We start from the raw sequence: 27,833 nt of genomic DNA, 5'->3' as shown, positions 1-27,833 counted from the left end.
GACACAATGGACTCTCACGAAGTGTAAATATAGTAACGACTGTCTAGTAGGTCACGTGATCTGGATGTGACGTAGGTTGCTTGCGAGCATGTTACTTTTTATATATACAGAAAACTGACACCCAAGGCTTGACGTTTAACTTACTCACGATTTTCAGTGTCGATGAATGCATCAGTGGTGGGTAATCCATTAATTATGCACTACACAATAACACGGACTATATATTTTGGTTAAGCAATAAAATATATATTAGATATCTATGAAACCAGTCATTCTTTCACTTGTTTGATAAATCTCACAGGAAATTGAAACGAATGTAAGATTTTTTTGCAAGCTAATTAATTTGCAAAACCACATGTGACAATTTCTGAGATTTGCGCCAGGAAATGATATTTATTACAAATCCGCATAACAAGTAATAAATGTGACTATTACCTTCAAAGCCTACAATAAATTGACAGAAAGCCAGATAAAAGCCAAACACTTACAAAAATGATCGTAAATTGTGTATTAATTTCCGCGAGTGTGTGAAGCGTCTTTCCGGTCAAACAGCGCTATTTAATACCGACTCGTTGCTGCGTGTCTACATCATCCTAAAATAGAATTAGACACTTGGGAGGAGGACCAGGCAGAATAGAAAAGTTTAATGTTTATTTTCCAGCTTAAACAATTTAATTATTGTAATCTGTTGTATTACAAAAAATCAGAAGAATTAAAAAGAACCGGGTGAACCACGACGTCTACTCTTGTGAATAGAAATATTGACTTGTTTGAAAACAAAATAAAACACAAATGGTACAAAAGGTCACACTGTCCCGCACTGTAGAGGTCACTTGAAAAACAAAAGGGCCCATGACATCACAATATAACTCTAATTATGACGATGCAATACCACCTCAAAGCGCACGCAAAAGCCAAAGCTGCCCTTAAAGGATATGTTGTACTATTTCCATTTGTCCGTATGTCCATTTGGTATGGTGTGACTAATCTAGTCTTGTTTTGATGTATATACCAAAGAGCAACAACAAAAATCATGCTATCCTTTATTCAGCGTTGTTTATCATGTATATATACCAAGGAAACAAAAAACGAATCTTCATCTTTACGGTTTAATAAATCCCAGTAATTATTTATAAGTAATTTGCCTAACTGTGAAAATGCAACAGTTAATTTCGATTACTGAAATATCCGTCTCCAAATTTTCTGAGATTTTTAAACAAATGAGGTCTTCATGTGTACCCTTGCGAACAGCAGTAGCGTCTCTATTTCTGCGTGGCATTGAGTGCATAAGGACATTGGCTGTCCGTAGAGGAATGCTATTTCATTCCCCGGTAAGTGTGTTCGCCAATAGGCGGATGTATATGTTATATTAGGATGTTTACTCTTCTGTCTAATTCATCCCACGAGCGTTCGATTGGGGACAGGTCTGGCTATGTGGAGGCCAATCATCAGGGTAGATATCCTGGGTTGCAAGAAAGTCCCTAAAAACTATTGAAACGTATGACCTAGCGCTACCATGCTGGATGTTAAATGATGCCTTATAATGAAGACACAACACGAGGTCGGTCCACCTCCGAATCTGCCGTGCTCTAAAATCAAATAACGGTCATCTGAACGAAATAACGTGAATCCAGATTCACCCGTGAAGAGCATGGACCTCCAATATCTCATAGGAAACGTCTGGGTACATGTGTGTTGTGTCAGTGACAAATAAACGTACTGGTGACGTGGGAGTAAATTTGCCTCTCAGAGTTTTTGGGTAAATTCGGCGGTTTCCATTACCAATTGTACCTGTATTTCGTGCCATTTTGGCCGCCATTGATATCCTGTCACGCAAGTGGGCACGGCTAATGAACCAATCTTGCCGTCGCGACGTTTCACGTGGACGTCCAGAGCACGGTCTGTCATCAACTCTTCTTGTGGCGTTGAGACAGAGTTGTTGTCAATTTGTGAACTCCGAAGTGAGTAGCGACCTGCTGTTAAATGCTACCTCCCATGAGCATAGCGAGGGCTCGTCCTCTATCACGTTGGGATAGCCGTGGCATATTGGCGAGGAAAAATATTGATTGCTAATGTATTGGCAATCACGCGTCTTGGTGATAGTCAGAAATCGACACTAGTTTGAATGGAAAAAACGCACGCTTTGGTACATTCACGGTATATCGGTAATTTCGGTGCACCGGATGTGCCTAAGTCCTTTTGTCACGGATGACGGATTTTTACATTTATTTTGGGATTAAGTCAGGTGTCCTAATTTTCTTAGTTTTGAGACCGCTATGTATATTGAACATAAAATATTTAACAATTAAAGAAGTTGCGTTTCTTTAATATGTCAGCTTGTTACATGCTTTATAAATCAGAAGTGGTTTTACTTTTATTATTTTTCAATACATATATATTTGGGGCATGTTGGGCTTCCATACCTTTCGCTCATTTGTTTTTTCTTTGAACTAGATTTTCAAGGTTTTTTTTAGATTAATCCCCCTCTAACAATTTAACTCCAGCCCCAGTTCTGATTGCTAACGCCGTGAATATTTCTCACGTCATCGCTGTGTTGTACTTTGTGTATTGCAATCTCGGTGATTCGACATATAAAGTGCACTTTCTTTCTTTGTTTTCGATATAGGGGAGTAGTAGGGCGTCTGCCGAGAGAGGAATAGGTCGCTAGAGCAATCCCCAAGCGTGTTCAGGATGTCTTTCATTAACTCATTCTAATATATATATCTGTAACATAATCAATGGCGTTCACACCATCGTAATCGCAATAAAAACGCTCGCCCATTTATGTGTACCACTGTTCAGAATCTTGTCTTTTGAACTGCTCTTTTTCGAACTCCTATCATAGTATTTTGGAACAAACTGTTGCCAAGACAACGCGATATTGTAATCAACAGCGGCTAAATGGATTTTCGATTATATCGGTGATCATTGGTCAATTTTCAATGAGACATTTTTGATAATATGACAATTAAACCAATAGAATACTTTCGATAAACAGGACGAATATAGCATCACTCAATACACAGTATATTTTATTCGTTGATAATATAAACACACATGTGCTAAGTTTAAATAACCCCCCTCATAGAACTCAACACAAGGGTGCCTTTGAAAACGAAATTTGTATTAAATTTCACTCAATAGATAAGACAATGTTTAGGAAAAGTTGATGGTTGCCTCACAGAAAAGCATGCGGGAGGACCATCACATGCCATCCAGGGATATGGTGTTCAGATCGGTCAGTTGGTCGGCCATGCAATTATGATTATGATTTTTTTAAGGAAAGAAAAGAAAACAATCTTTGACTAAGACGATACTGTTTCACAACCTATCACCAGACCGATATTGACCGAGGAAAAGAGATAGCTATAGTTCAAACTCGTCCAGGTACACTGCAGGCGTTCTTAATTCTAAAAGCTCAAAGAGGGGTTTGAAGGCGAGTCATTCGAAATAATTGACATGTAGTAACTATAATGAAATAAAAAAGTGGCTTGTGAGTTTTGTATCCATAGTCACATTTGTTTATTAAGTTGATATAAAAAAGATAAGCACCCATACAATAATATTTTTTTTATTTAACAGGTATTGTTGAACTGAATTGGAGTGTTCTGATTTTCCTAATTATCATTAAATGTGGCTATTTTTTGTTAGTGATTCTGAGCACGGATATTTATGCTATCACGGATTTGAATTCGAAATAAAGCCGAGATGCTATATGCCATGCTATTACTGTGTAACCGCTATATAGGCTACAGTAGATACCTATGTAACCGTGACTATACGGTTCTGCCAGTACCTAATAGAATAAGTCCGTATTAGTAGATTTAAACGTGTGCGCTCTGGCGCTTGAAAGGACTGATGCTTTTGCCTATGGCGCGATAAGCGCTAATGGGATGTACCCCATGGTATCCCGCAGAAACAGCTATATATGGCTAATTTTGGTATAGCATGACTTGTTGATCAGAAATACATTATGAATAAAAACTTGGAAAAATAATTCCTAACTTGAGGCCAATCATTTCTTTTATGCAAAAGGAAGGAAATGTACAGAAATGTCAATTTTTGTTGAATGTGTTTTTTTTTTAAATATGATATATGCTTATACAAGAACTGTTAGCTTATATTCAAGTTTTCATTTGAAAGTTTTTTCCTCAACATTTCAGTAGAAATATAGGAAAAGTATTTTTTCTTCTTTTCTTTTTTCTTCTCTTGAAAATTTAGAGGGCGTGAATAGTTACATAATGAATTCGAGAAGTCATGCATTGTCCTCTTCATTGTCAACCACTGATAAGGATTTACCGGCGTTACAGGCCTCTTATTACCTAGCAAGCTTATGCTAGTTTAGATTGAATTCTATGTTACTTTAGATTGAGCTGTCATAGAACAATGAAAAGTGTAGCACTGCTGAGTATCTCGACAGGAAGGAAATCCGGGTTTCCGGCGTGATAATACTGACTGCTCCATAAACTGAGCCAAAGAGGCATCACACTGACCTATAGCTACGCTCCGTCAGCTGAGTGACCATACTGGACAAGGAAGTTCTTTGAACTCGAAAATAGCTCACAATCTCTGCTAAACAATTGCATATGGACACCAGCATCACACATTTCAGTCTTGCAGTACATTAGTATGCAGCGCCCGGCGAAATGGGTAAGAAATACACATTAAATAAATATTTTTGATATATCACGATTTATATCACCAATTGTTCCGGAAAAAACCTGTTTTGTGTATTACACACTACCATCATTGTCAGTTGGGCGCTTTGATGACCCAACAACAAGACCAAACAAATTAGGTAGCCACTGTAAGAGAATATAAGGATGAAATTCAGCGTAATAGTGATCGCTGTGGCAGTAGAATTTCTCATCCTACCTTTTACAGAATGCAAAGGTGAGTTTCAGAGGACATTGATGCCTATTATATACGTATACTTCCCCTGTGTAACCTGCTACAACCACCTGTCTTTGACGTCATATTGTTTATTTAACACTCGCTGTAGACCTAGTCCTGAACATATTTTACGCAAAGCGGCATAACCTCTTATGGCATATGACTCTCATCAAGCTCCGATATAAAGTTTTCTGTAGGCGTATAAGTAACAGCCTGGGTTTCATCTGACCTTAATATATGCCAGACAGGATTGATTCCTAGGGTGTGTAGTATGGAAACTCGGACTGATGTTAATGTATATCAATATGTTACTAACTCATGTTGGTAGTCCAGACCGTTCAGCGATCACCAATTTCACTGGCCTGTCTAGTGTATAAAGGTCTGGTAGAATTATACAGGCATGTAGGCTGAAACTAATACAAAATCTTGTTACATATAGAATCTTCACTATCTGGAAATTAAAGGAAAAAAATAAAGTAAAATATCATCCTCGTTAAAATAAAAATGTAAGGACATAAAATGCCTTGTCCAAAAGAAACTATGTACATCTTATTGGCAGCATATTGATGATATGTTAAACCCTGATATTTCAAATTCTGATAACCAGTGCTCTGGTATGAAACGCTTCTGGTCATATATTAAAGCCAAACGATCGGATCACAGTGGCATCTCTCCATTGAAACAAGAGGGCAAACTCATACATAATCCTGTTGGCAAAGCACAAGTGCTTAACACACAAGTTCAATCTGTTTTTACCCTACCTGAAACTTTCAATGATCAACAGTTTATTTCCAGATGTAACATGCCTCCTGACCATCAATTTCCAACCATGCCCAATATTGACACTAATGTAAATGGTATAGTAAAACTCCTTAAAGGATTAAATCTGTATAAGCTGCAGGACCAGATGACATCAAACCAAAAGTTCTGAAAGAACTTGCCAATGAAGTAGCCCCCATCCTATCTCTAATATTTAGCATGTCTTTGTCTACAGGTCTAGTCCCCAATGATTACAAACTGACAAATATTTCTCCATTATACAAAAAAGGACAGAAATCTAATCCTGAAAATTATAGACCAATTTCTCTGACATGTATTTGTAGTAAAGTCATGGAACACATCATCGTTTCTAACATCATGAATCATGCCGATACAAACAACATCCTGTATCCGTTCCAACATGGCTTGCGCAAATTTTGACCAAGCAAAATACCAGGGTGTTACAATTCAGTCCAACCTAAAATGGGATTCCCACATCAACAGCATTACCAACAAAGTAAACTCTACTCTTGGCTTCCTCCATCATAATCTAAAAATAAGTTCAACATCAGTTAAGGCACAGGCATACAAATCTTTAGTTTGTCCATCCCTAGAGTATGCATGTCCTGTTTGGGACCCGTACACCAAAGATAACATCAACAAGATAGAAATAGTACTACGCAGGGCTGCACTTTATGCACTAAATAAAAACATCTATTCTTAAAGAACATCTAGCGTCTCTGATATGATAAACCACCTTAAATGGCACCCCCTAGCTATAGACCCAGAGAAATAAGCCTGTGCATAATGTTTAAAGGTGTAAATAACCAGTTGTCTATCAGCCCACAAAATATATTAATACCAGTGACCAGGCAATCAAAACATGTCCATCACAAATCCTTCCAAATTCCTCACTGCAGAACTCGGGCTAGAAAAACAATTATTTTCCCCTCGTACTATATCTGTGTGGAATAAGATCCCACCAGATATCATCTCATCCTGTCTTACCACTGAATCCTTCAAAACTTCTCTCTGCTCACTGTACCCTTAAAATGAAATATTTATATACATATATTCTTTCTTTTTCTTTAAGGTAATCTCTTTCTCTCTCATGACATTATCTTCAACTTGTTGAAGTTGGTCATTATCATTTAGAAGTAGAAGTAGAAGAACACAGTTGACATATCACTTTCCTGGATTTTGCTAATAAAAATTGTTATTGCTATTTCTTGAGAAGTGCAAGATGGATCATTTTCAAATTTTGTATGTAGGACACCTCTATGTCTATAGTTGTGTTCTTTCAATTTTAGGACTGATCAGAAAAATAAGATGACTGCCCCATTGCCATCTTTTTCCTTATCATTTCTTGAGAAGTACAAGATGGAAGATTTACAAATTTGACATAGAGAATTCCATTGGTTCCTAATTATCGTCTGGTCTTTATGTCACCATCATGATGATGGGCTATTCAAATTGCTCTACGTCTGTGATATGTCATCCATCTATAATTAATTTTTGTTATCTCTATTTCTTGATAAGTGGATCATTCTCATACTTTATATGTGGGTTCCCTTTAGTCCCAACTTGTTCCCGTTTGATTTTGGGATTTATCAATAAAAACAAAATGGCTGCTAGTTGGGCATCTTGGATTTCTACAACGAAGGGTTGTTGTTGCTTTTCTTGAGAAGTACTGGATGAATCTCTTTCTCAGATTACATGTTGGTTTCCTTTGGTCCTTAATAGTGCATGTTTCATTGTAGGACTGTTCAGAAAAACAAAATGGCTAGCAGGTGACCATTATCAATTTTTGTTGCTATTTCTTCAGAAGAATGTACAAACTTCATGTAATTGAGAGCAAAAACAGAAAAGAGAAAAGAAACGATCTGATTTTTAAAGAACAAATAAAGGTCAAACAACGGTGGGAGCCAAGATCTGTCTGGAACTGTTTGTTTTAGGGTTTTTTCTGGTGATTTCAGGGCACAGTTTCTAAAACTTTGATGAGTCCAGTTATAAAGGGATATAGAGAGTTCTCAAAATTTGAGTGAGTCACACAGGAAAAATGTAAGTCCAGGACTCAAATATTTGAGTCCAAAGAATCACTGCACTGATTGCATCTTGGATTTTGACAATGAAAGTTTGTTATTGTTAGTTTTCTTGATAAGCAGAATTTTCAAATTTCATGTGTACAATCTCCTTGGACTCTGGTTGTGATCTTTTATGGTTTACACTGAACAATATAGCCAAATAAAATGATTGAGAAGTGATCATCTTGGACTTTGATCATAAGAATTTGCTTTCACTAGATCTTGAAAAGCACTGAATAGATTGTTATCAAATTTCATTTATCACATAAATTGCCTGTTGTGTCACATCATACAGCCATGTCATAAATATTGTACAATATGACGACACATGTTATAGCATTATTTTGACATCATAAATAAATCATTCTTAATGATGTCACATGATTGTCTCTGTGGGGAAATACCGTAAGCAAATCCTACAGGGAAATTTATCTTTTTTTTTGAAATTTGACTGAGTTGTATGATGAATAGAATCTTACATTTGTGTCAATATAGTATGGCATATATTAAACTTATTTAATAGTTTGATGTGTCACTCACCTTGTGAAATCATTGAATTCAATCCTTTAATTAATTCCATATAACATCAACACACTCATGTACAAGCCACGCTACCCATTATGTTAGTTCCACTTTGTCCCTAGTTGTGCCTTTTCCACTTCAAGGAAAGTAAAAAGAAGAAAAAAAATTGTTGTCCAGTGGCCATCTTGAGTTTTGATAATTATATAGTTTTATTTTGTTATTTATTGAGAAGTATTTGATGGATTATTAGTAAAATGTTTGTAGGTTCCCTTTCATGCTCTTTTGTTAATGTTCCATGTGATAGACGAGGTTGATTCATCAAACAGTACAACTATATCCTTAAAAGCAAATAAAAGGAAAGGAGAGAAAAGATCTATCAAAGAGAGAAATAATAAAGATTGTAAAGATAAAAAAATGGTCGGCACAAGATACTTCCGGAATATCTTCTATTGCTAAAAATCCTATCAACAGCTGTGGTCATTGAAGTATAGAGACTTCGATATTTGGGGAAAAGATGGATATGAATAATAATAAGCTAGTTATAACTGAAAAGTAGAATTAGAAAAATTTGTCAGTAGAAAGGTATTAGATCACCTGCCTCAACAATTGGATTTTATACAGAGTTTTCAACTTTCCTCCAATAGTGAGATGTCTTATGTTTATGTGCTTAAATCCGAAATAACAAGATTAATTAATTTGTAAGCTTTATAGCTTGTTTTGCTGTTGGTTTAAAATAAATAAAGTTGATAATTTGACTCTCAGTCAAGTAGGTCAGTTACGATGTTTACAGAACATGTTCAAGTGATTTACTTGTGATTATTTTAATAGTTGTCAAAATGAAGTGATATCAAGTGTTGTCCACATGAAAGTAAGTGACATTATCAGATGTTGGATTATGAAGAATATAGAGGGAAAAAATTGGTGATTCAAGAAAACTTGGTGTCAGTCAGAAAGTAACATGAATTAATGTGACATTAGTGGTTTCCACTGTGTATTTATCATTCTGAACCCTTTGTTTGTTACAGATGTGAGGTGGAAGTGGCAAGCTGGTAGTACAAGTGTGAACAAGGTCTCATCAGACCTGAATCTAGGAGCACGTACAGGTGGCATGGTCTTCAAAGATACCAATACCTACAATACATTCTTCTTATTTGGAGGTCTGCTTCACGATCCAATATCAAACTCACAGTGCTTTGCTAATGACCTGTGGCACGTAGAAGGAGGGGGTCCTTCTGAAAAAGTCCTGCATCAAGGGACTAGGAATGAAGGATCAAAGCGAGGGACTGGTCAGTCGCCTGTCCCACGAATGTTAGGTGCCAGCTGTGGGATAGCAGGTGGCATGTTTATGGTGTATGGTGGTTATGGAGACAAAGGCGCTTTAGGAGATACTTGGATATATGACTTTGGACACGAGCAGTGGAGCAGCTTGGAAAAATTACACTTCGATATGAACCACAATGACACTAGCTTAATTTCTCCACCAGCAAGATCCGACATGGCAGCTTGGTGCATGCATGACAGACTTGTTATATTTGGTGGCATTGGTGAAAAATCAGAGACTATGCGGGACATGTGGGAGTTCGACCTCCGAACCTTGTCCTGGAAGGAGATGGAGAATTCTGTATTATTAAGGAGCCAGATCTACTTCAACCACCTGACAACCTGGCCAGAAGCAAGAAATGGTGCCACGACTTGGGTCAAAGGCAAAAATCTTTATCTGTTTGGGGGAAATAGAGTTTCAAACCATGACAGAAAAAGTATTCGAAATGTAGGATTTAGTTCAGATTTGTACATGTACAACATCTCGGAGGGGAAATGGAGGTATGTACATGGGAGGAGGGAGACAGGCCGTGTCGCAAAGTTTACCTTTCATGGGCAGCACAGCAGAGAGAATGAGCCAGGCTGTCGACGAGGTGGTGCTGGGATAGTTGACACAAGTGGAAATCTCTGGCTGTTTGGAGGTGAGGGAGCTGATGGTCATCTTGATTCTGTTTCATCTGTAAAACCGCCTAAACGTCTTGCTGATCTGTGGCACTTTGATGTATTGAAAAATGAGTGGGCTTTTAAGGGCGGGTTTGAGAGAGGAAACTCTGCTGGTATTTATAATGGTGACAAAAACATTTACTACACTGGCTCTCAGCCTGGGTCAAGATTTGACACGATGTCTGTCCCAGCAGGAAACACAATCCTTGTCTATGGTGGCATAGGAATAGATGCTGATGGGAATGAAGGTCTGCTTAGTGACTTCTGGGAGATCGACATGCACAATTACGTAGCTTATTTTAGTGCCACTTATCCTGGTACTGTTTTTAATTTGCTCTTCTGGCCTTTCTTGTTTGTGGCTGTTATATGTGTATCCTTTCTCTATAGCCGTAAGTTCTTTGAGAAGTTTCGGAACAAGCGTGACATTGCCTACGCACCACTGACACAGGAATAACTTTGTTTTCAGCTAAACAGCAGTCTATTGGCAATAGTTTTTGATAAAGCAAGGGAAGACTTAATGTTTCAGCTTCAGAAATGAAGGAATGGGATTCTTCTTTACTCAGACTTTCATCAAATTAATTTTAAAAAAATTGATGAATTTAAAATTTATTCATATAGTATATTTTGTGTATTGCTTTATGTAAACACTAAAATGAAACCTGATGCAGTGAAATATACCGAAGTTATCTCCCTTGTGGTATTAGACAATGGTAAAATATTGTAGTTTCATCAATTATTGTTTTAAAGACAAAGGATCTCAAACAACATCATACCTTACATGATTAGTTCTTTCCAATGAAAATTTACAAAAGAGGAAATATCTTGAAAACATTCATTAATCGTTACCTGTAAAGGTAATAATCAGAGAAGAATATGGAGCATAGCCAATGCCGTTTTTTGTGGTTGGGTGGATCCAAGGGCACTTAACTCTTCAACGAAATACCCCGAAGCATGCAGGGTGATTAAGTAGTAGAGCAAATCAAGTAAGGGTATCAATCACAACAGCATCAGGTTTCTTAATTTATTGGATGTTGATGCATGTCAACCAGTTTTGCCCCATTAGTTGTCATTGGCTTCTAGCTGATTGACAGACACAAAATATTTTTCGAAACCTGCCTGGATGCTGTTGTGATTGATACCCTTAATTGACTAGTAAATAATTGAATCAGGTGTAATTGTTTAATTTCTGTTACATTGATGAAAAATCCACCATTTTAAATGAGTTATTTTGAGAAAGCTAGCTTGTAATAAAACAAGGAGACCCTGGTTTAGGAAACACTCAATCTGATTTAAAGAGCTTTTCATAGTGAAGTCTCAAATTTTATAAGTATCTATATATAGAGAGTAACATGGTCATTGTCTTAAAATATCAGCTGTATTTTGACAAGGGTGAAGAAAAGACAAAAGTGGGGAGTCTCTGATGAGCCACTTTTGTCTTTCTGTCCGAGCAAAAATACAGCTTATATTTTAAGACACTGACCATGTATTCCATTTATCCTGCAACATTGTTTGAAAATCAAAACATCCACAGTTTTGTTGTTCAATCTGTGTTTACCTGTCGTTGACATTATGCTGAATTTTGCCTGATGACATACATCAAAATAATTGCTATGCACAGAAATGTAGTTCCAAAATTCAATGGATATGACAGCAATTTTATGAACTTTCGTAAATAAACATATTTATTATCACATATAAAATCACTTATTTTGACAATTATTCATATTATTACACATATTTTTAAGGTTAATTAAGAAAGTAATTCTGTGGAATTACCTCACATGCTGAAATACAGCTATTTTTTCCGTCACTGCAAAACACAGCAAAAATATATGTGGCTGGTGTATTTGGACATTGGCACTGCCAGTTCCAAGGTGAATAAATATTTCTCTGATGAGTCATTTTACTGGGATAGAGTCCGTCCATTGATCTTTGATTGGTCATATTGTGGTACTTTACCATATCTGTCCATTTGTCTTTCAAGCTAATTTTAGAGTAAATTTTGAAGTATGTATATATACATTTACACATAAGATTCCTTTGTCACGTTCACAGATGATAAAATTAGAAATTGACTTGTCATTTCAATACAGTCAACATATCATAGATTTTAATGGAACTTTGTGAAATTGGTCACAATTTAACAAAAAGACACATGATGTAGCTTGAGGTCAAGGTCAAAGATCAGGTTTTGTTGTTTTTCTAAACGATACATGCCCTGTTGTAACATTCTGAAACAATGTTGTGAAGAGTTGAACAAGATACCATTTCACCATGTTAAAGAACAGGATTACAATATTTTATCTATCAAATGATTGATGTTCTGAATTAAGATTGTAGAGAGTCCAGAAAAATTCCATGGACAGAGGTAAGGTCAGAGGTTGAATTGTTTTCCTTATTTTTACACTTCTGTCGTTAAGGAGTCAACCAAAGAACCATTAAAAGGTCAAGGGCATTGGATCAAATGTCAAGGTCATAGGTCATATCTGCTCTTTTTCAACTGAAAACAAATTTAACAGCTACACTGATGATCAGTTACATTAAACATTAGGCCTGATACAACATAAAGATCCTAGGTGTGTGGCACAACACTTCCTACCCGTGGTGATTTATGTGTCTCTAGAAAATGAGAAACAGACTGGTCTGGTGGTTGTGTCCTTGAGCAACATACAATAGATGTATGATGGCCTTTGACCTCCTACAGAACAGAATAAAATGCAACTATAATATAACTTAATGTCAACTTTAGATGTTGCATATTAACCATAGGGTAGAACTTATGAGGTAGAACCTCCTCCATTTAGATTTTATAGGGATATGGGTTGGATTGGATAATGACTAGTCTTACATATGTATACCCTTGTCAATATTTTGAGAAACTTTCAACAAATTCATATTGAATGCTTAGCATTATAACATCAAGTTCTATATCTGATCATAATGGTCATCAGTCAAGGTTAAAAGATCACATAATGATACAATGGTAAGTAGGCTGCACAGGAGATGTACATTGTAAGAATGTATGTATTCAAGCTTATTGTTGAATTTCGAGTACATTTCTGGTGAGAAATTAAAATGTATTCGGGTTCATCATGTTTAAGTAGATTCCTTATATGAATTATGTATTTGAATTTCATGTAGAAGTGCTTTTCTTGTATGGAAGTTATTTAAGTGTTTTGGAAAACATTTCCTGCTATTCAAAGATAGTAAGTAGTTGATACTTTTTAGTTACATTTAGATTACATTTCTTGTATGAAGGTTTTTGAAATGATGTTTCTTTAAGAGAACTTCTTTTAAAATTGATGTACAAGTCACACTAACCTGTAGCGGAGTGACAAAGCCTTTTTAACACTAAGTACAAGCCACACTTACCCATTAGCTGAGTGACACTTAGAGACCCCGTGTATTAAGTGACAGAGACCAAACACTTTGTTTCACAATTGTGATAAAATAAGTATGGTTAATTTTCTTTACATTTTCTGTGTCTGATTTAGTTATTTACATCCTGTTTACATACTTACCTATTATTTAGTTCTGTTTATATATTTACTTATCTCTTTCTTGTTAAATATCTCAATGAGCTCTGATTGAAAGTTGGAAGTCTTGTTCCATTTTTCATTTTCACTGTCTTTTGTACAAGGTACACATGGATGAATTCCCCACCCATTTTCCATAAGATGATGATGGTTTCACGTCTCTAAGACTCTGCCTGTCCATTTTCCAGAGTGACTATAATGTTTTTATATGTCTTATGGTCAGGAATTTTTTCCATGTCCATGTGCCAAGATACACTGTAATTTATAGATATGTTTTAGAGGTTTTTTAATTATGTAGCATGTGTATTTATTTATAGGTGGATAGATTTCCTTTCCATGCAATCAAAGACATATTATTTCCTTATGTGTTCCTTGGCTATTCTTTTATTGTTGAAAATCAACAATGTCTAGCATGTTAAAGACTTCTGTGTACAAATTAATTGTTAGCAAAGTGTTCAAAGTTTCAGCATTTTCATTAAGAAAAAGAACAAGTTTAGAGAGAAATGCAAAACAATGTTGGTGTATAAGTTTGAGATATGGTACTGTTTGTACAAAGGACCAAGACAGAGCTCAGAGTTTAAGTTTAAACTAAAAGGTTGTATTTGCTGTAGAACTGAAGTTGTGTACATTCCAGAAGTCACATATCATGTATATATTTCCATTTGTTTACAGGTTTTATACCGAGCATAATATATATTAAGTCCAGTTTTTCTAAAATAAATGTTCTCTTAATAATTAAATGTCTTCCTGGGAGTAATCTGTTGTTAGCAATAAGCCCACCCATTAAGTGGAAATAGTCCTGTTATACATCAACCCTACCTACTATGAGCTGGGATTCATCTGTTGGTAGCAATAAGCCCACTCATTAAGTGGAAATTGTCGGCTTATACATCCACCCTACCTACTATGAGCTGGGAGTAATCTGTTGGTAGCAATAAGCCCACCCATTAAGTGGAAATTTTCCTGTTATACATCCACCCTTCCTACTATGAGCTGGGAGTAATATGTTGTTAGCAATAAGCCCACCCATTAAGTAGAAATTGTCCTCTGATACATCCACCCTACAAACTATTAGCTGGGAGTAATCTGTTGGTAGCAATAAGCCCACCCATTAAGTAGAAATTGTCCTGTGATACATCCACCCTACCTACTATGAGCTGGGAGTAATCTGTTGTTAGCAATAAGCCCACCCATTAAGTGGAAATTGTCCGGTTATACATCCACCCTACCTACTATAAGCTGGGAGTAACCTGTTGGTCCCTGGGACTTACTTTAGGATACACATATATCAAATGTTGGGGAAATACAAACTATCAATACTTCTCTGACAAAAACATCTTCTGTCCATAAGAGAAATTTAAGTAATTAAGAACAAAGTCTGTTTGAAAGCAGAAACTTTATTAAGATAAAATATATTTAAGGCATAACAAGGAGACCAAGTTACCGGTAGAAAGGTGCTAACGTACATTGACAACCATTGGGATAATACTAACCTAAATGTGACAATTTTCCAACTGTGTAATATACAGAAAATTCATTCTAATACAATATTATCCAACTAATGAGATAATATGATGTGATTCTCGAATTCCTATGGATCACAGATGCTAACAGATAACATATATTTTTGACGATAAAAGGGTGTGATGACTTCCAGCCCTTTAAATTTTGCTATTACTGAGTTACATACACATAGATACCATATTAAACCTCTACCATAAAACACCTATCGGTATCTGTATAAAATGGCCCTATTTGATGATGGTATTGAGAAGGTCATTCATTAGAATATCAACAAAAATGGATTTCAAGCTAGATGATTGGCACTTGAGTATAATCAATAAAATTCATGTTAAAAGCACTCCCAGATTTGTAAATATAAAATATTACATGGCTACACTGTAGCAAACATACAGAAACATGTACAAACATATAGCATACCAATAACATTGTAGAAACTATACACACATCAACACTTAAGTACTTTTAAAACGACCAGTTTATATGTGGTCAAGAAAGTTTTTAAAAAGTAAAATATGTTAAAATCATTGGAAATTTTTCTAAGTTAGAAATCAATGAATGGAAAACATGGATAAAACATCAAAAGTTAAAATAAAATATGTTTATAATAACACTGATTGGCTAAATATTACCACACAAACTATGGTCAACTTACTGGCAGTATGAAATTGTCCAGGACATTCTGATTGGCTAAATATTACCACACAAACTATGGTCAACTTACTGGCAGTATGAAATTGTCCAGGACATTCTGATTGGCTAAATATTACCACACAAACTATGGTCAACTTACTGGCAGTATGAAATTGTCCAGGACATTCTGATTGGCTAAATATTACCACACAAACTATGGTCAACTTACTGGCAGTATGAAATTGTCCAGGACATTCTGATTGGCTAAATATTACCACACAAACTATGGTCAACTTACTGGCAGTATGAAATTGTCCAGGACATTCTGATTGGCTAAATATTACCACACAAACTATGGTCAACTTACTGGCAGTATGAAATTGTCCAGGACATTCATGGTTTTAATCAAGTGATTATAAAAAGTCACAAGCTTTATTCCACAATGCCTTTAGCACATCCACATCAAGAATTATTTCTCAACTAGATCTTTTGGATACAGCTATTAAAATTGTTTTGGTTTATACTTAAGTAACTGAATCAAAGGTGGAATTTCTCAAACTTAATACAATAGAATTAGCACTCTATATTAAATGGTGATCCAGGCAAATGCTTCTTGACGTCCTAAAGAGAAGAAAACAACATTTCCATTCAAGAAGCAATAAAAGTCAAAACAAAAGATTAGCCAGTCTACATACATTGAAAACAACAACATGAGACAGATGACATCCAGTGAGTATCAAATGAAACAAAAGATTAGCCAGTCTACATACATTGAAAACAACAACATGAGACAGATGACATCCAGTGAGTATCAAACGAAACAAAAGATTAGCCAGTCTACATACATTGAAAACAACAACATGAGACAGATGACATCCAGTGAGTATCAAATGAAACAAAAGATTAGCCAGTCTACATACATTGAAAACAACAACATGAGACAGATGACATCCAGTGAGTATCAAATGCTATAGTGAAAATACATGAACAATTGAAGAGTGGTCTTCTATCCATAGCAATAGTATATTGAAGCATAGACACAAGTTAGCATGTTGACTTTCAAAGTGTAGCAAGTACTGTGAAAAACACATTTATACAGTACTTAGAAGAACAAACAATGAGGTCTTAAGTAACAAATACCAAAATACAGATATATAGATTTATGAATCTTTAACAGAAAGTCTGCAAGGACAACAATTATTAAATCCTAAATCATCATATCTATTTCCTGAAGGAGACTTGATACTTCAGGATGTCTCTGACTCCATCATATGTTTTTCCATCAAGAGAGTAGGAGATTGAATCTGAGAATTCCTTCATTATTTGTTTCCATATTGATTACACAGATCTCTCTTGGTATCCTCCCTTTTTCTTTTGCTCATGTGCTTTTCCTCTGTGTCTGGATTTTGCCTCTTGTGCGGAGTCATCGTAACACTTGTGAAGCTACCACCCTTTGGAATAGAAACCACAGATGTATAATTTCTGATTAATAATAACATTTGTTTTTATGCATTGGAGTAACTGTTCCTGGTTCCTGTACAAAAGATGCTCCAAGAATCATGGCACCTACCATCTTTTCTTTAAAAGTTGAATCTAATTATAAATATATTTTCTTGATCTGTAATTACATAACTATGACCCCTATACCCTACCTCATATTATCAGAAAATAAAATCAGCAATCATATTTAACACGTTAACCACTAAGTACAAATAACCCCTTAAATCTATAAATCTCGAAGTACAACTGTTATACTCTCTATACAACTGTTATACTCTCTGTACAACTGTTATACTCTCTATACAACTGTTACACTCTCTATACAACTGTTGTACTCTCTATACAACTGTTATACTCTCAAAGTACAACTGTTATACTCTCTATACAACTGTTATACTCTCAAAGTACAACTGTTATACTCTCTATACAACTGTTATACTCTCTATACAACTGTAATACTCTCTATACAACTGTTGTACTCTCTATACAACTGTTGTACTCTCTATACAACTGTTATACTCTCAAAGTACAACTGTTATACTCTCTATACAACTGTTATACTCTCAAAGTACAACTGTTATACTCTCTATACAACTGTTATACTCTCAAAGTACAACTGTTATACTCTCTATACAACTGTTATACTCTCTATACCAACTGTAATACTCTCTATACAACTGTTATACTCTCTATACAACTGTTATACTCTCAAAGTACAACCGTTATACTCTCTATACAACTGTTATACTCTCAAAGTACAACCGTTATACTCTCTATACAACTGTTATACTCTATACAACTGTTATACTCTCGAAGTACAACTGTTGTACTCTTTATACAACTGTTATACTCTCTATACAACTGTTATACTCTCGAAGTACAACTGTTGTACCCACTATACAACAGTTATACTCTCTATACAACTGTTGTACACTCTATACAACTATTGTACACTCTACACAACTGTTATAACCTCTTTACAACTGTTATACTCTCTATACAACTATTGTACCCACTATACAACTGTTGTACTCTCTATACAACTGTTGTACACTCTACACAACTGTTATAACCTCTTTACAACTGTTATACTCTCTATACAACTATTGTACCCACTATACAACTGTTGTACTCTCTATACAACTGTTATACTCTCTATACAACTGTTATACTCTCTATACAACTGTTATACTCTCTATACAACTGTTATACTCTCTATACAACTGTTGTACTCTCTATACCAACTGTAATACTCTCTATACAACTGTTGTACTCTCTATACAACTGTTATACTCTCTATACAACTGTTGTACCCACTATACAACAGTTATACTCTCTATACAACTGTTATACCCTCTTTACAACTGTTATACTCTCTATACAACTGTTTTATTCTCTATACAACTGTTATACTCTCTATACAACTGTTGTACTCTCTATACAACTGTTGTACCTACTATACAACAGTTATACCCTCTTTACAACTGTTGTACTCTCTATACAACTATTGTACCCACTATACAACTGTTGTACTCTCTATACAACTGTACTCTCTATACAACTGTACTCTCTATACAACTGTTGTACCCACTATACAACTGTTGTACTCTCTATACAACTGTTGTACTCTCTATACAACTGTTGTACACTCTACACAACTGTTATAACCTCTTTACAACTGTTATACTCTCTATACAACTATTGTACCCACTATACAACTGTTGTACTCTCTATACAACTATAATACTCTCTATACAACTGTTGTACTCTCTATACAACTGTTGTACACTCTACACAACTGTTATAACCTCTTTACAACTGTTATACTCTCTATACAACTATTGTACCCACTATACAACTGTTGTACTCTCTATACAACTGTAATACTCTCTATACAACTGTTGTACTCTCTATACAACTGTTGTACTCTCTATACAACTGTTATACTCTCTATACAACTGTTGTACTCTCTATACAACTGTTGTACCCACTATACAACAGTTATACTCTCTATACAACTGTAATACTCACTATACAACAGTTATACTCTCTATACAACTGTTGTACTCTCTATACAACTGTTGTACCCATTATACAACTGTTGTACACTCTATACAACTGTTTTATTCTCTATACAACTGTAATACTCTCTATACAACTGTTGTACTCTCTATACAACTGTTGTACACTCTATACAACTGTTATAACCTCTTTACAACTGTTATACTCTCTATACAACTATTGTACCCACTATACAACTGTTGTACTCTCTATACAACTGTTTTATTCTCTATACAACTGTAATACTCTCTATACAACTGTTGTACTCTCTATACAACTGTTGTACACTCTATACAACTGTTATAACCTCTTTACAACTGTTATACTCTCTATACAACTATTGTACCCACTATACAACTGTTGTACTCTCTATACAACTGTACTCTCTATACAACTGTTGTACTCTCTATACAACTGTTGTACCCACTATACAACTGTTGTACTCTCTATACAACTGTTGTACTCTCTATACAACTGTTGTACTCTCTATACAACTGTTATACTCTCTATACAACTGTTGTACCCACTATACAACTGTTGTACCCATTATACAACTGTTATACTCTCTATACAACTGTTTTATTCTCTATACAACTGTTATACTCTCTATACAACAGTTGTACTATCTTTACAACTGTCCCCACTACATTCACTCCTCAACATACACTGTTCCCACCCACCCAGTACAAGTATATCCCCTTTAATATACAACTCCCTCTACATACAACTGTCCCCACTACATACACTACTCAACAAATACTGTTCCCACCCTGTACAACTATGTCCCCCTTAATATACAACTCCATGCAATATACAACTGTCCCCTCAACAAACAACTGTCTCATCAAACAACTGTCCCATTCATGTACAACTGTTGTCCCCTCAATATACTCCTGTCCCCTAAATGAACGACTATCCCCTTAATACATAACCCTCAACATTCACTGTCCCCTCAATACACAACTATCCAATACACATATGACTGTCCTATCAGCAAACATTGTCTGCTCCCCTCTATATATGACTGTCCCCTCAACATACAGCACTCAACATACAACTGTCTCCTTAATGTTTCATTATACATCCTTACCCGTGGTTGAGAGAACTTTTTGCCCTCACACCATTTTTTGAAAGTGTCAAGAGCTTTTTGATAGAATTCAGGATCATCCCTCCTTGTAAACAGATACACACTCTGGTCTGTGAACTCACTGGGAGTCATACGGGATACCTCCTCCTTTCGTATCATCATAGCTATTTCAGGCTTACTCTTGTTGTAAAACCTAACATGGTCGATGGGATTTAAGTCCTTCATGCCGTAATTCATGCTAATAATCTGTAAATAAACAAGCTTAAGTCAAACATGTTATAATACTATATTACATTAACATTGTATGTATATGCAATGGTGTAATAAGTTGATTGTATACATGCAACATTGACAGTTCATAAGCTGGTAAATCACAACTGACTTTGGTAATGTTACAAATGATGGTGTTATTTTTTTTGGATATGATAGAGAAATGTTTGCCTGCTACTAAAGCTACACACCTCCACAATGAGATTGTCTTTCAATGCCTGTCTGTCTTCTTCCTCTCCATTTGCCACTATTTCAGCTTTGATCCTCTCATTATCTGACTACAAATGGTAAAAGTGATAACAAAACAGGAAATGTTTTCAATGATTGTGATGATTATATACTTGATTTTCAGTGTTTTCAGACTAAATACTATTGAATTATTTGTATGTAGAGTGCTGAAAGGTCCTGAGTTCAATTCCTTGTACTATATGAAAGGTTTATTGCACCATACCTAAATTTTGCTGTTGGCATAAAAAAAATCTGCAAATATCTAATTTTAGCTGTTTTTTTTTTAAAATTTATAATGTAACTTTTTTCAATCGAAATTTTCCAGTTTGACATTCGCCATGCAATCTTGAAAAATTTGATGATGGTGAAAATAACCTTTTATATGGTATATCCTACAAATATATCCAGAGGGATCTTAGCACCAGGCATTATCTGATCTTCATTTGTTCTTTAACAGTATCCCTCCTTTTCTCTGCTTTTGCTCTTAATTATGTGAAATCTAAAAATTCCTCCTAAGAAAAAGCAATAATAATCTAAAAAAAAAAAAAAAAAAAATCCATAAAGTACTTTTCCAGAAATACTGTTAACAAACTTTCATTGTCAAAATCCAAGATGGCCCCTGATCAGGCATTTTGTTTTTTTGAACCTACATCTATGATTTTAAATTCGAAAATCAAATGGGAAGAATTCTCACACCTTTTCGTAGACCTTATTTTTGGGTTTGGTCTGCCCAACCCATTTGTAAAACTTGCGCTGAAGAATCTTTCTGAGGATGTCACGAGCTTCCTTCAGCCCCGGATCTCTAGAATTCAGGATACGGTCAAACACACAGTCATTCAATTTAGAATATGCTTCCATGTCATGTATGGACTCAGACATAGTCAACATTTTCCTGAAATCAAACATGTTTTTCGTCAATGTAAATTTGCAAATATTACAAATTTATTATTTTTGTTTTTCTCTTCTTTTTTTCAATTGAGTTCAATGAATTTCAAAGCCTTATTTATGGCGATGAATTAAACATTACCATTACAACTCTGGTATTTGTCAGTTTTAGAACATACCCTTCTGTCCCCTGAGAGCCTTAGAGCTTACACTTCAGTCCCTTGAAATGTGAAGTATTTGTCAGCCTTAGAACTTACACTTCAGTCCCTTGAAATGTGAAGTATTTGTCAGCCTTAGAACTTACCCTCCTGTCCCTTGAAATGTGAAGTATTTGTCAGCCTTAGAACTTACCCTCCTGTCCCTTGAAATGTGAAGTATTTGTCAGTCTAAAAACTTACCCTCCTGTCCCTTGAAATGTGAAGTATTTGTCAGCCTTAGAACTTACCCTCCTGTCCCTTGAAATGTGAAGTATTTGTCAGCCTTAGAACTTACCCTCCTGTCCCTTGAAATGTGAAGTATTTGTCAGTCTAAAAACTTACCCTCCTGTCCCTTGAAATGTGAAGTATTTGTCAGCCTTAGAACTTACCCTCCTGTCCCTTGAAATGTGAAGTATTTGTCAGTCTTAGAGCTTACACTTCAGTCCCTTGAAATGTGAAGTATTTGTCAGCCTTAGAACTTACACTTCAGTCCCTTGAAATGTGAAGTATTTGTCAGCCTTAGAACTTACACTTCAGTCCCTTGAAATGTGAAGTATTTGTCAGCCTTAGAACTTACACTTCAGTCCCTTGAAATGTGAAGTATTTGTCAGCCTTAGAACTTACCCTCCTGTCCCTTGAAATGTGAAGTATTTGTCAGCCTTAGAACTTACCCTCCTGTCCCTTGAAATGTGAAGTATTTGTCAGCCTTAGAACTTACCCTCCTGTCCCTTGAAATGTGAAGTATTTGTCAGCCTTAGAACTTACCCTCCTGTCCCTTGAAATGTGAAGTATTTGTCAGCCTTAGAGTTTACACTTCAGTCCCTTGAAATGTGAAGTATTTGTCAGTCTTAGAGCTTACACTTCAGTCCCTTGAAATGTGAGTATTTGTCAGCCTTAGAACTTACACTTCAGTCCCTTGAAATGTGAAGTATTTGTCAGCCTTAGAACTTACACTTCAGTCCCTTGAAATGTGAAGTATTTGTCAGCCTTAGAACTTACCCTCCTGTCCCTTGAAATGTGAAGTATTTGTCAGCCTTAGAACTTACCCTCCTGTCCCTTGAAATGTGAAGTATTTGTCAGCCTTAGAACTTACCCTCCTGTCCCTTGAAATGTGAAGTATTTGTCAGCCTTAGAACTTACCCTCCTGTCCCTTGAAATGTGAAGTATTTGTCAGCCTTAGAACTTACCCTCCTGTCCCTTGAAATGTGAAGTATTTGTCAGCCTTAGAGTTTACACTTCAGTCCCTTGAAATGTGAAGTATTTGTCAGTCTTAGAGCTTACACTTCAGTCCCTTGAAATGTGAGTATTTGTCAGCCTTAGAACTTACCCTCCTGTCCCTTGAAATGTGAAGTATTTGTCAGCCTTAGAACTTACCCTCCTGTCCCTTGAAATGTGAAGTATTTGTCAGTCGTAGAGCTTACACTTCAGTCCCTTGAAATGTGAAGTATTTGTCAGTCTTAGAGTTTACACTTCAGTCCCTTGAAATGTGAAGTATTTGTCAGTCTAAAAACTTACCCTCCTGTCCCTTGAAATTTGATGAGTTTGTCAGCCTTCAAGAATGCCTCTGTGATCCTGCCAAAAAATTGTTTTCAAATAGATATGACAGTAATTATTGTTCTAAACTTCAATAAGATGAAACAAACATTTAAACATCCTGACATATGATGGAGATCAATATTGAATCTTTCCCATTGTATAAGTTATAAAGGAAGCCATTTTTTTTACTGATGTAAAAGGTCAAAACTACAGACCATGGGGAACATATACATCAAGTATGAAAAATATTCAACGCTTCTTAAGACATAGAAGTTTAACAACAGAATACAAACAAAAGAAGATTTTATTCAAGTTTGCAAGACAAGAGCTCTAAGTGGGATCTGGGTATGATCTTTTTTTTTCTATGCAAGAACGATTTTCTCTCCACTTTTCTCCTCTTTCACCTTTTCCTCTTATAAACATCTGATAACAAGGGGATCCTACATATGAAATCTAAGACCGGTCTAACAAAAACTCTCCAAGAAATAGTGATAACACCTTTCAACTGTCAAAATTGAAGAGTGTCTCTGGTCAGCCATTATGTTTAATTGATCAGTCTCAAAATCATATGGGCACAACTAGGGACCATTGGGAACAAACACATCGAGTTTGATAAATATCCCTCCAGTACTTCTTAATAAATAGCGATCACATGGATTGTTTATTGATAGATGCCAGATGACAGACCACAGATGAAGAGCAACTTGGACAGCCCACCTTCTGGTGAACATTGGCTGATAAGGTGCTAGCAAGAGTGAAATTCTAAATTATACTTGAATCTATGACTGGTACAAAGTCATGACAAGTCATTATTGCCATTACTGAGAAATCAAGATAAGTCTTACTTACATGCATTCAATGATGACATTCACTCTATGCTGGTATGCTCGTTTATGTAGTGTAACACGTGTATTGAACATGTCATATAGTGTCTGGACTTCCTAAAATAACACAAGGAAATAAATTTCCACAAGATTAGAACACATATGCAAGACATGAATGCTCCTGGCCTGAATATGATCAGTTGTAGATGTTTTTATACTTTGGTGTAAACATGAACCAAAAGTGTCAAGAGTTTCTGAAGCTATGACATTGATTTGAAAGAGGATAAGACAGAACAGGGCCGACTAACATGGGTAACATGTATTATGCCTACCTCGATGAAATGGTAAGGATATAAAAAATTCAAATGTACATTGCTTAAATTACATGCAATAAGACCTACCTGAAGTTCCGAATATCAGAAAGTTTTTGTATGAGTACTATCTCCATGTAAACATACCAATATCATTGTGTGATTGCTCACCTGTTGACCTTGACCAACAAAATTTTGATCTGCCACTATGATGTGAATGCAGACTAAATCTGTTGAGGAGTATGTAATATCTTGCAGACAAACTTTTGTAATTCGAATAAAATCTAGTCTTGCCCAAAAATTTGTCAAGAGTGTGACCTGTTAACCTTGAATGATGACTACATTAATACAAACAGAATAAAACTTCTAATACAAAGTGAATATAAAAGTAAATCTATTTAATTGAGGGCTTTCGTAACTGTCTTTGATAATCTGTTTAATGACCAACTCTAAAACATTTGTTTTTATTCATTCTCAAATAACTGACCTCTATAAAAAAATTTCATTACTGTAAAACATTTACACAATTATCTCTTTGTCCTTTATTTGACAATTCATTTACAGGATAATCAAAGTGACTAAAGTATTATGGTTTTAAAGAAGAAGTTTTTAAATATACATAAATATATACGGTATATAGTTATGGAATTTCTTGACCCATTTCAGGATGTATCTAAATACTTATAGGTAACATTATTAATTGTTACAGGCAATAGGAGAAAACATTAATGTAACTTGAACCAGACTATATATGAATGTCAAATTTGTAAATTTCATAATAAAGATATGAATATTTGAATACTTTGTATGCAAATCAATTTTTCTAATTAAATCTATGTAGCATTCTATTTAAAAAAACTTCATGAATACATAAAATATATATTGGAACAGTACTTAACAGAACCAAACTTGACATAGAACAGAGAAAAAAACACTTTCCTCCTGAGTGCTCCTAGTGGAATTGTACACCAGCCTCCAGCATGATTATGAATACAAGGCTCTACCATGTGAGCCAAAACAAACATGCTTTAACAGCTGAGTGACAGAGACCATATTTAACATTGTGTACAAGCTACATAGACCTGTCAGCTGAGTGACAGAGATTGTATTTAAGACTGGTCTGTACTAACCACACATACATGCTTCATCTTATTATTACGGAATGTAATTGTAAGTTGAAATAACTTGTGCCTGATCTGATCTGTTTAATGATAAATAAAATTCAATTCTTGTCAAAGTCCCACCTTGTCTCTGGAACAGATCTGAAGTTCGTCATCAACTTTCAGAACTCTCGCAAACTTGATGAATCTCAAGTGATCAAAATTGTTACTGATGCCGAGGTTGTGACAGTCCCTGGCAAAATAATCCCACTTATCCACATCTATACCATTTCGTTTGTTAGCTACAACCTGAAAGTCAAACGAAAGGAGTCACTGTGATAAAGATGTAGAAATTTTCAATGTAATGAACTGCAACATTGCATAGGAAGTATGAAATATAGTGAGGTACATCTGCTATGGGAGTGCAAAGAAGTACAATATTTTTTTCAGAACTTTGAATTTTTGCTTGATGCTATGTTCATTCCTTTTACTTTCAATAAAGAAACTTTCATATTTGGCTTTAGAAATAATAAAAATATATATTACAAAACTGATAATCTTGTATTGCTTGTTATAAAACAATATATCTACAGAACAAGGTGTTTACAACAAACTTTATCAGTACAAGCTTTAAAATCTATCATTATAGATAACTACAACATTAAAAAATATACTTACATGGACAAAGGAAATGAAAATATGGTAAAATTTCACAATAGTCGGAAAAAATGGGACAAACTAGTACATACACTGAACTCCTGAAAGAAATGTGAACTTGGGTTTTTGTATGTTTCTTAACTAGAAATACACTACAACATCCTGTTTTGAGGTTGACACGGCACAACAAATCTCTTCCCCCCCTCCTCTCTCTCTCTCCCTCCCTCCCCCTCTCGCTCTCTCTCTTACTCTCTCCCTCCTACTCTTTCTCTCTCTCTCTCTCCCCCTCCTCTCCCTCTCTCTCTTTCTCTCCCCCCTCCTCTCTCTCTCTCTCTCCTACTCTCTCTCTCCTCCCCTCCTCTCTCTCTCTCTCCCTCTCTCTCTCCCCCACCTCCTCTCTCTCTCTCCTACTCTCTCTCTGTATGAAAGGATGTGTATGTGTGTGTAAGGATCTATTATTGTATATACATGTCAATAGTTATCTCAATATGATGAGGATACTACATGATTATGTTTGCTAGTGATGAGATGATGACAATGACAGTATTAACTGTAAATAAGGATGAATGTGAAGCTGGGGGAGTTTATGAATGACAAGGATAGTGTTTTTGTTTCTTGAGGATGAGAGTGACAATACCAAATAACTGTGGAAATGTAGGAGTAAAGAGCACTATCAATGATGGTGGTGATGAAAATTCCTAAGGATGATTGTGACATCGAGGATGTTGGCCCCTGAAGGTGATAATAATGATTATGATGAGGATGATGGCTCATAATGAAAATGATGTTGAATGATTTGTTGATGATGATGATGATGATGATGATGATGAAGATGAGGACGGTTGTGTGGATGTGTTGTGAGGATCTGTATGAGTGAGAAAGAATAAGTATGTGTGCGCGAGTGTGTTCCAGGACATTCTAATATAATTTTTTAAAAATGCTTGAAAAAATAAAAAGATATATATAAAAAAAATGAACCTGCGTTTATATGAGAATGGTTCAGTTGATGACCTTTGTTTATGTACAACAAACCAGTCAGCGACAGACATGATCTCTGTGGTAGAAGTACCAATAAGGTTGTTGCTGTGTCCAGGTGGTTTTGAGTTTTACTTGTATGATTCTGTCATAGGGCTACATATAGTTAGTGGTTTTCTACCAGTGTCAGTTATTTCTAGCATCAGAATGACAAGGCTTGTTTTGTTAGTACGTCCAGTTTAGAAATACTATAACCTGATATTCATAAGCC

The 27,833-nt window shown here is 35.5% G+C and overlaps 2 protein-coding genes across 5 annotated transcripts in view; one reads left to right on the top strand and one right to left on the bottom strand.

Annotated features, from left to right (window-relative positions):
* Positions 1–4,799: 4,799 nt before the first annotated feature.
* On the top strand, positions 4,800–14,517 carry LOC132555203 (uncharacterized). The gene is made up of 2 exons (XM_060219555.1): positions 4,800–4,893; positions 9,284–14,517. Exons 1-2 carry the CDS (start codon positions 4,824–4,826, stop codon positions 10,693–10,695), a joined length of 1,482 nt encoding a protein of 493 aa, XP_060075538.1. The 5' UTR covers positions 4,800–4,823; the 3' UTR covers positions 10,696–14,517.
* Positions 14,518–15,158: 641 nt separating this feature from the next.
* Positions 15,159–27,833, bottom strand: part of LOC132555214 (deoxynucleoside triphosphate triphosphohydrolase SAMHD1-like) — a 50,222-nt gene continuing 37,547 nt past the window's right edge. For all 4 annotated transcript variants that reach the window (XM_060219570.1, XM_060219568.1, XM_060219572.1 and 1 more), the window contains 7 exons: positions 26,075–26,239; positions 24,545–24,636; positions 23,675–23,731; positions 21,774–21,969; positions 21,041–21,127; positions 20,583–20,825; positions 15,159–17,382 (listed from right to left, as the gene is read on the bottom strand). In XM_060219570.1, the coding sequence (XP_060075553.1) occupies positions 17,251–17,382; positions 20,583–20,825; positions 21,041–21,127; positions 21,774–21,969; positions 23,675–23,731; positions 24,545–24,636; positions 26,075–26,239 (972 nt within the window). In that variant the 3' untranslated portion in view covers positions 15,159–17,250. The remainder of the gene's footprint in view (positions 17,383–20,582; positions 20,826–21,040; positions 21,128–21,773; positions 21,970–23,674; positions 23,732–24,544; positions 24,637–26,074; positions 26,240–27,833) is intronic.

The sequence above is a fragment of the Ylistrum balloti genome, unplaced genomic scaffold, assembly GCF_031769215.1.
Source record: "Ylistrum balloti isolate Yb309-2 unplaced genomic scaffold, AGI_CSIRO_Ybal_v1 Utg370460, whole genome shotgun sequence".
Lineage (NCBI taxonomy): Eukaryota > Metazoa > Mollusca > Bivalvia > Pectinida > Pectinidae > Ylistrum > Ylistrum balloti.
Note: the sequence above shows the minus strand (reverse complement) of the source record. Positions and strands in the feature narration are given on the sequence as shown.